The 9685-nt window shown below is 52.9% G+C and overlaps 3 protein-coding genes across 3 annotated transcripts; 2 read left to right on the top strand and 1 right to left on the bottom strand.

Annotated features, from left to right (window-relative positions):
• T069G_07501 (uncharacterized protein) lies at nt 1-1629 on the top strand (the record flags this gene model as incomplete). Its single annotated transcript, XM_056174711.1, has 2 exons — nt 1-603; nt 742-1629. The coding sequence occupies 2 exons, from the start codon at nt 1-3 to the stop codon at nt 1627-1629; spliced, it is 1491 nt and encodes a 496-aa protein (XP_056028290.1).
• Nucleotides 1630-2405: 776 nt separating this feature from the next.
• On the top strand, nt 2406-3747 carry T069G_07500 (homodimerization domain of SGTA domain-containing protein; the record flags this gene model as incomplete). The annotated part of the gene is made up of 3 exons (XM_056174710.1): nt 2406-2408; nt 2603-3609; nt 3678-3747. 3 exons carry the CDS (start codon nt 2406-2408, stop codon nt 3745-3747), a joined length of 1080 nt encoding a protein of 359 aa, XP_056028289.1.
• Nucleotides 3748-4338: 591 nt separating this feature from the next.
• Nucleotides 4339-8557, bottom strand: T069G_07499 (ABC transporter domain-containing protein; the record flags this gene model as incomplete). Its single annotated transcript, XM_056174709.1, has 10 exons — nt 4339-4758; nt 4817-5422; nt 5477-5795; nt 5858-6028; nt 6082-6112; nt 6177-6337; nt 6404-6768; nt 6838-6882; nt 6982-7620; nt 7793-8557. The coding sequence occupies 10 exons, from the start codon at nt 8555-8557 to the stop codon at nt 4339-4341; spliced, it is 3522 nt and encodes a 1173-aa protein (XP_056028288.1).
• Between the last annotated feature and the right edge of the window lie 1128 nt (nt 8558-9685).

The following is a 9685-nucleotide window of genomic DNA, read 5'->3' as shown; positions in this document are numbered from 1 at the left end:
ATGGACTTGTCGGCCAAGGCCGAGACTCACACATCCTCCGCGGCCATTCAGGCCGCCATCACCGATCGCCCATCCGATGCGCCGCGACGATGCTTCATCTGCTTGACGGACGAGGAGCCCTCGGATCCCCCAGGCTCGTGGGTTGACCCGTGCCCATGCACCCTGGAAGCGCACCAAGACTGCATGCTCTCGTGGGTGACGGACTGCGAGCGCTCCAACAAGCCGCTCAAGTGCCCGGTGTGCAAATCCGCCATCGAGATGGACGGCCCGTGGGACCCCATCGCCTCTCTACACGACGCCATACAGCGCAAATTCACCCGCGCAAGCCCCTTCATTCTCTTGACCGGGGTGTCGGTGGGAGTTCAGTTTAGCCTGCAAATGTACGGCGCCATGGCGTTGTGGACGTTTGCCGGCAAGGAGGCGCTGCTTCAGTTCGCCCTGGGACCTGATATGCTCATCGACGGGCGATCGCCTGGGGCGCTGAGGTTTGCCAAGGAGCGCATAGTCAACGCCCTGATTCTGATGAACGTGGCGCCGACACTGCTCATTAGCCAGCTGCTACCAGGTCTTACTAACAGATACTTTATGCAGACTGCATCTATTGTGAGTTCATTTCACTAATGATGACATTCCTGGCGGTGCATTTTGGAAACAAAGGAACAGGGGGTCAGGAAATAAAGAATGCATGCATGGGGTGTGACAAAAGTCCTTGACATTTGCTAATATTTGAATCTTCGTTAGTATGGGATCTACAGCATGATTCGAAATGACAACTTTTTGGAGTGGCCGCCGTCTCCTCGCATGGCCATGGTGGCCCTGCCCATCATTCGCAAGGTGTACTTTAGCTTCTGGAGAGATTTTGTCATGCCGTACGAAGTGAGGCTCAACCGACAAATCTCGGGGCTCCCGCCCCTCGACCCGCAGCAAGAGGCCGATGGTGTTCACAATCGGCAGGATCTGGAGCGCAACGGAGAGGGTGGGTTTATTGGCCTTCTCCAAAACATTCTTGATGTGCTGGATCCGGATGAGGAGGATCCCGCAGCCGGGGCTAATAATGGTGGCGGCGAGGCGCGACCAGGGGCTCAGCATGAGATTCGACTAGAGCAGCGTGAAGAGGGAGACGAGATCAGGGTTGAACTTCTCATCGAAGAGGTCATTGAAGATGCAGTTGATTTGAACGGGGCAGTTAACGATGAGCAAAATGGCCATGCGCGCTGGGATCAGGCTCAGGATGATAATGCCAACGGGCACCCTCAGGAAAACCAACGCGAGGCACCCCAAGCACCACCAGCAAGGAGGATGGGACTCGGTGGTCTTCTGTCAAACGTGTCCAACTCCATCGTCGGGGCTCTCCTCTTGCCGGGCATCTCCTTTGCCATGGGCGAGGCTTTGCGGATGATTCTCCCTAGATCTTGGACAACAGCGCCGTCTAGGAACCACTGGCTGTTTGGGACATCGCTGTCAGGCCGCCCTGGCCTGCTGCAGCAACAATGGGGGCGCAGTCTGGTGGGCGGGTGCCTCTACATCGTCTTGAACGATGTCATCAGGGTGTACAGCAAGTCTCGCCAGGTCGCAGCCATGCAGAACCGGAAGGTGAAGAATGTAGATCGACCACGACGAAGGAAGTAAACGGCGGTACATTTGGAAAGCGGCTTGTTATTGCGATTTTGTTCTGTGCGTCAAAGATTGCAGCGAGCATGGGAAACATGGGAGGCATATTGGGATGGAGTTTTTGGACGGAATTTCAAAGGCAGGACATTGCTATTCACAACCTGCGGAACAACACAACTTTCGCAATTTTCTTTTTATTAGACTAGGAATGTCTACTTGAGATATTTGGGCGGAGAGGCCTCTTTCACCTTTGATCATGGCCGATATATTACACCATTAGCAGTGTTGATATAGCGGTTACATGTATGTATAACGGCCCCAGGCTGAAGAGTTCACTGTGCTTCTCTAACATCGTTAATGTCTGCTCTATGCAGTACGTGACCCTGCTCTTCTGCATGAAGTGAACATTCCTTTGCCAATAGTTCATGCATGTGATGTTAATATTGCCCACTCTATCGAAATGGTACGTACCAAGAAATAAAATAAAAAAAGACAAAAGAATATTCCAGCGCCTCGGCCTATGCGCTTTGCCACTTTGGGCCCCTCCCAAAATCCATGACAGCCTAATCTAGAACACCGCGGGGTCCCTTCGGCTGGCCTTTCTCTCTCCATAAACTCCCTTTTCCGCCGATCATCTTTTTTTCCTCGCAAGTTTCCTCGCTTGTCTGGGTTTGTAAATCCGTCCATCCTCTCCTGTATTCTTTCTCTTTTTCCTCGTTTCCTTTTACCTCTTGCGCCGAAAGCTCCAGCGGCTTCTCGCGCCTATAGAAAAAGAAACAGTCAGACTCGCAGCCATGGTACGAAAAACCACGATTCCCCTCCATCCAGCCATCCATTCCATACACCCCGCTTGAAGCCCAGATTCCGGTCCGGAGTTGGGCAAATCGAGGGAAGAAAGAAACACATGCTATGGAGAACCACAGAAAACGAATCTCTCCAGTCATGATGCTTCAGAAAATGTGCTGACCAGATCTCTCTCGGGATTTCACAGGCCGCCCAACAGACTCCCAAGCAGCGCCTCGCGCTCGCCATCTGCGACTTCCTGACCACGTCAACGACGGACGGCACCCTCACCGCCGAGGACAAGGACTCCATCGACGTGGCCATCAACTGCATCGCCGAGTCCTTCAAGGTCGACCCCAGCGACGACGCCGCCGTAAAGGCCGCCATTGGCCCCCAGAAGCTGCTCGACGTCTTCGCCGTCTACGAGAAGCTTCAGGCCAAGGACAAGGCCGCCGCGTCCCCGGCCGCATCCCCGGCCGCTGGTGCATCTTCATCCTCACCCTCCGCCGTCCCTGAACCCACCGAAGCCCAGAAGAAGGAGGCCGAGTCGCTCAAGTCAAAGGGCAACGCCGCCATGGCTCAGAAGGACTACGCCGGCGCCATCGACCTCTACACCCAGGCCCTCGGCCTACACCCCTCCAACGCCGTCTTCCTGTCCAACCGCGCCGCCGCCCACTCCGCCGCAAAGGACCACGCCTCCGCCCGTATCGACGCCGAAGCCGCCGTCGCCATCGACCCCTCCTACACAAAGGCCTGGTCCCGCCTGGGCCTCGCCCGCTTCGCTCTGGGTGACCCCAAGGGCGCCATGGAAGCCTACCGCCAGGGCATCGAGTACGAGGGCAACGGCGGCTCCGAGGCCATGAAGAAGGGCTTCGAGACCGCCAAGCGCCGCGTCGACGAGCTCGAGGCCGACCAGGCCCAGGACAACCTCTCCCGCGCCGGCCCTGGCGCCGGAGCCGGCGGCATGCCCGACCTCAGCAACCTCGCTTCCATGTTCGGCGGCGGCGCCGGTGGTGGCGGTGGCATGCCCGACCTCAGCTCCATCATGAGCAACCCCATGTTCGCCAACATGGCCCAGAGCCTCATGAGCAACCCCGACCTGATGAACAACCTCATGAGCAACCCGCGCCTGCGTGACATGGCCAACCAGTTCAGCAGCGGAGGCGGCATGCCCGACCTCGGCTCTTTAATGTCCGACCCCAACATTGCCGAGATGTAAGTGTTTTTTATCCATTATACTCATAAGAAAAGAGAGACATGTTCTAATCATTATAACCTCACAGGGCACGGAATATGATGGGTGGTAATGGAGGCGCTCCAGGCGCTCCCGGCTCTGGCGGTGCAGGACGGTAAATCGACTCTTGACTTTGTATGGAGGAGCACGAAATATCCCAAGAGACGGAACAGCAGTTGCAAAGAGGTGTGGCAATGTGGTATCACGGTTATGGGCTTTCAAAAGAAGAAGAAGAGAAAAAAACAGAGAGAATGGGGCCTACGTCTTCATTTTAGATATGACTGAGTAACAGGCGCAAATGACCAAAGCGTGGTTAATGATTGTAAATAGAGAGAGCTGTAAACGAAGCACTCGATTTCCGTTATAATTATGCTCGCACTGTTTCTATCTATACCTGCACCAAAACAAGGTGCCCCTTGAGTCAACCGCTAGTATATACATGTATGAAGCTGCAGTGGTATTCTGGCGTCTCCTTGACGCTTCCTCTCTCATAACTTTTGTCTCCAAGTATCAGGCTTCACTGAGTCTCCCCCCTGTTTCATCCTATTCGTACAGGACCTCCCCACAACACATGTACGTCGTAAAAACTTGTCTAGGTATGCTAAACAAGTATTCATATGATTATATCTATACAAACCAAAATATTGCGTCGGAAAACACCTCGTCAACTCAAGGCAATTTTTTTTGTCTTTGATTTCATCCCCCGTATTCTATTCTTGGCTCCCAGGTGCCACGGGGCCTCGAAAAAGGCGGCCTCGGCGTCCGCGAAGAGATCCGGCTCGTGGGCGTCGGATGGTTCGACCGCCTCGGCTGGAGGTTGTCATAATTGACTGATTTTCTCCCGTCTTTGGCAGCGGGTGGTTTTCGTTTTTGGCAGTGCTGGTTGCTGCAACACTTGCCGTTTCTTTATCTTTTGTAGCGGAGAGAATTCCTTCTGATGCTCGCCCGGAGTTGTCTCTGGGCGCTGGAGTTGGATATGTGCCGCATTTCCCGTCACTCGAGTGCCGTGGAGGAATCGGAAGCTGTCTCACAGTGGGCGAGCCTCTGTTGCCAGGCTTAGGAATCATGGAAGGCGCTGGACTGTTGCTTTGAGCCGTTTGAACCGTTTGAGCAGTCACACGACGTTGCTCCTATCCGATGAGTTAGTCACGCATATGCTTAACCCTCGAGTATTTATGATACACATACGGTATCGGCGTCGGTTGATTTTGCAGGCGGCTCGTTGCATTTACCGGATTCCGACTTTGGAGACTTGTGAACAGGCTCGCTCTTTGACTGGATGCGACGGGAGTAGCGCGGTCGCATGAAAACCACATTGCCAATATCAGAAGGGACAACCGTTGTCTCTGCGATGGACTCGGGGGAGCTTCGTGCCAGTGAGGGCAGCGCAGCTCGTCCGGAAGCCTCGATGGTATTCGTTTTGGCTTTTCCGCCCATTGGGAGTGGTGTGATGCCTGGATTTTGGATACCAATCGCTGCGGGCATAACTTCCGACGCGCGGAGCTCTGATGCGGTGAAACTGCTCTCAGAACTATCTTTCGCCCTGAGGCGGCGGCTTGACTCAGTAGAGACGCTCTTGGGCGTACTGCTCGTCCCGCGGTCGTCCATAATGGACACTTCATCGGACCATCGAAGTTTGCTAGGGTGGCCGGTGACTGCCCATGTCCCTGTGTTGCCAATGGCTGAAGATGTAGTTGGCTTACCTCCAGATGCCGTCTTGGGTCCAGAATTCGCCGCTGTTGCCGCCATTGACCGAGGTGTAAATTCAGGGGCCACAGGATTCAATCGGGACCCCTAACAGGATCCGTCAGTATTCTCTGCAGCACTCGAATTTATGTCAGAATCTACCTCCTTCTGACACCTCTTGCCTGTTGCTGATTTGCCATCGCTTTCTGGCGGTACTTTGGCCTGGTCGTTTTCGTCGTGTGTCTTGCACGTCTCAGTGGTGGTTCTCTCGGAGCAAGAATCGTTGGCAAGAGTATTTGCGTCGTCAAGCATTTTGGCCTGGTCATCGCTGTCCTCCGTTTCCCGGAATGTGTCGTCTTTCGCCAGTTCAAAGTATCGACCACCCAAGGCAATCAGCTCATCATGAGTACCTGTCTCGATGATCTGACCGTGTTCCACAACAGCAATGATGCCCGCTCCTTTGATGGTAGAGAGTCGATGACTGAGCACGATATGATTGGTTAGTAACCATTATAGACTTGGGGGGAATAAGAGGAAACCTACGCCACGACGAATGTTGTGCGTCCTTTGCAGAGGACCCTTAATGATTTCTGAATATCTCTTTCAGTAGCATTATCAACAGCGGCTGTAGCCTCGTCCAAAAGAACAATCTTAGGGTCCTTCAGAAGCGCCCTGGCAATTGCTAGACGTTGAAGCTCTCCACCGGAAAGTTTGCTGCCATCGTTAGCTCCAAAGTCTAATAGGGGATACAATAACAGCAAACTTACACTCCATGTTCGCCAACCTCCGTTTCGTAGCCTAGTCACGCACAAGGTTAGCAAACACATGGTACCGCGGCGAGACTCATCGTCGTTTTACGTACCATCCGGAAAACCCAAGATCTTATCATGAATACAAGCGGCTCTGCATGCTTCAAACACCTCCTCGTCCGTTGCGGTGATTCTGCTATATCGTACGTTGTTCATGATGGTGTCATTAAAAACGAGTGCACTTTGGGGAACGTAGCCAATGCGATCACGTAGGCTAGAGAAAACGAGTCAGCGCTGTTGCAGGAGCACCACAACCAATACCTTTGAATCAAAGACTTACCTGGAGCTATCAACATCGCGAATATCTTGACCGTCGATCTGGATGCTGCCCGAGGTGACATCGTAGTCCCTCTGGAGGAGTCTGAGCAGCGTCGATTTACCTGCTCCAGTTGAGCCCACAAAGGCCACTGTCGTTCCTGCCGGAACGTCTAGACTGATGCTGTTGAGGATACTCTTTCGCTTATCGTAACTGAAGCAAACTTGATCCAAGTTAACATCTCCTCGTTTAAACTTGAGAGGCCGTGCACCCTGTTTGTTCGCAACCGAAGGCTTGACCTTCATAAGAGCCAGGAGGCGTTCCGCGCTGATGAAGTCATCGCTCATGTTCTTACTAAGAGAGGCGAAAAATTGCAGTGGTGCAGTGAGCTGAGTCCAATACATGAGAAGCATTGCAAACTGGCCCGGTGATGCTTGCCCACTGCGAATGCGAAAGACAGCGAGGAATGCACTTGCCATGAGGCCGACAGTGAGAATGATGGTCTGCAACGAAGTGGACAAGAGCCATGCAATTTGCCATTGTGTCTCAGAAAGCCATCGAGCCGTTACTGCATTAGCATGCCTGTTGTCCTCGTAACCGACCTGGTTAAACATGTTGACGGTCTGCCACGAACTCAACCCGCCGTAACGAATGCTATGCTCTTTGATGAGAGCCTTTTGGCGATTGCGAGTGCTACTTTTGGTATCAGCCACGAGGCGGGCCGCAAGAGTTATAAAGACGATCCCGGTAGCCACAGTTATCAAGCCTTCGTATGGGCCAAATTTGACGGAGAGGTAGGCGATGGCGATGCACATGTCGATCAACATTGGGACGGTTTGAAACAAAAGACTTTCAACTGCGTTTGTGATAGAGTATCCGCCCTGCATAGCCACCATCATATCTGATGAGTTTTTGGAGTCGTGGAAATCAGCAGACAGCTTCATCACATGAGAAAAAGAGGCTCGGGACAAGCTCTCCCGTGAGAAGTGTTTGACAGGTAGCCACAACCACTGGCGGATAAGCTCGACACCAGAACCTGAAGCCAGCAGTCGTAGAAGTGCAAGATTGATGACGGCTGTCCATGGATTACCGGGCTTCCCATTAAGGGTGTCCATGATTATGCCCGTCTGTCGGGGAATAAGCACATTGAGCGCGTTCGAAGCCAACATGCAGAGCACAACGGCCGCTGCTCGTAGCTGTAGATGGCGGTTTCCCACAGGCCAAACATACGGGAATAAAATCTAAAGCAGGGAATCATGTCAGCTGAAGCTGAATTAGAATTATTCAATGGTCTCGAGCGCTCAGGGGAGGAGTCTCGTGATGAGTAATTTAGATTGTAGGGTCAATCTCGTATGAACAAAGACGTAGCGGCTGCATGTCTGGGGTGTCAAAGATTTAGAGAGGATTACATACCTTGAAGCCTTTGGCGTATTCAACCCAGTTCCCGTCTTTCTGAAGTCTCTTCTCCAATTCGGCTCTACCTTCTCTCTCTCTTCTTTCCCAGACGGTCTCCTCAGCGTCGCTTTGCGTTGTCGACCCATAACTGGAGCTATTGGCATGCTCTCCAGTAGCTGCCTGAGCATCAGGTTGTTCACCATTAGGTTGCAGAAGTGGCTGTGTTTCCTCGTCGAACAGAGAAGGGTGGGAGTTGGTCCATAAAGCAAAGCAAGTCCAAGCCACTAGAATGACGAGTGAAGCAAGCCTCAAGCAGAAGAAGGTTATATGGAGTATATCAAAGGAGTTGAGGTTAGCTTGTCTTGAATTGACAGCTGTCAAGATTGCGATGGCAAGCTCAAAGAGCAGCGCGATAAACCATGACCCACGGAATGGAAACCATATAACTGTGTCTGACTCGATGAGTTGGATGCACAGAATACCGAAGACGAGAATGCACGACAAGTAGTTGATGACCTGGTGTTCAAGGGGGGCAGACCTTTGGATTACTGACTGCGTGCCGAGTGTGATGAGCTGGGCCCCGTACGTCGAAAGGAAGAATCCAAGTATATAGATGACGGCCCGTCGACTAGGACGCTCCGGCTGCGCATCCTGAGTCTTCTTAAGAGCCTGCAGAGTGCAAGAGGCCAAGACAGACGAGGCCAAGTAGTAGAGAAAGACAACAGCCGGATACAAGTACTTGAGAGCTACTAGGACTGCGCCCTCACCAGCAACAACAGCCATCTTGGGCCAAGAGCTAGATGCTGGAACCCTTGACAGATGGAAACGGCCTAGCGCTGTCGGAGATGTAGATCGTGGGTGGGACGTAGATCAGGGCCAGAGTCGAGATTGGAGGGCCGAGTTTGGGATAAACAGGCGTAAGAAAGACAGGGATCCTGTGTCTTCCAGATGCTGTTGAAACAGCCGTGACAAGACGGAAAAGCTGGATTTGGCTGGAAAGGGAGTGAAGCAAAGCTTGGCTGACAGCAAAGATTCGGCCAGAAGGGCTACCTGCAGTAGCGTGCGCGTGTAGTATGAGGCGAAGTAAGTGCCGGAATACAAGAGCTGGGATTTTGACCTGAACGAGGAGATGCAGCGGCGGACGTGATGGTGTATGGCGCGTATGCCGTTGCAAGGTGCAACCGGCGAGATCGAGGCAAGGACCGAGAAGATGAAGAAGAAATGGAAGCAGAAACGAGGCTCAACAATGGCAGAAAGCGCGTTGCTTTAGTTCGAGCTGAAACGAGGATGGAGCTGAGGCAGGAATCTGTCAGGCGAGCTTGCTGAAGCAATTGATGATGCAGGAGGCGATGCCGGAAAAGCAATGGGATCGAATGCGAAAACAACGATGGAGATGTCGGGCAGGTAAAGACGAATGGACCCAGCCAGAAGCTGATTCTTATAGCTTGACCTGCCTCTTTGAACGCAGCCCTGACGGCTGAACATGGACGACATCCAGCCTCTGTTCTTTGTCGTTTGCTGTAGTTTGGTGAGGTGAGCTTTGTTTATTTTCCAGGCTTCCATTTTCCTTTTCCCTTTCGTTTCTGCCCCTGTCCACCGCACCGGCATCCGGATCTGGCGCGGAGAAATGAATGAAGCTGCAGCTCTGCTTGAAGCTCGGGGCTGCCTGTGCTTTGTTCTCTTGTACCTGTACCTGATGAAGCTCTTTGAGCTCGGGCAGTACGACGCAATGGCCTCGCACCCCTGTCGCCATCTAATGCACCCGGCATGGGGTACATGTACTTGGGCCTTGCTCCTGATATGCACGCTTCGCCTGGTGTGTTTACATGTGTTTACAGGTACCGTGTCGTACCTGACCTGTCCACCAGGGTGCCTACCTGCCTACCAAGGTGCTCGGGGTTTTCTTTGTAG

Source organism: Trichoderma breve, chromosome 4, assembly GCF_028502605.1.
Source record: "Trichoderma breve strain T069 chromosome 4, whole genome shotgun sequence".
Lineage (NCBI taxonomy): Eukaryota > Fungi > Ascomycota > Sordariomycetes > Hypocreales > Hypocreaceae > Trichoderma > Trichoderma breve.
This window is presented reverse-complemented; position numbering and strand designations above follow the sequence as displayed.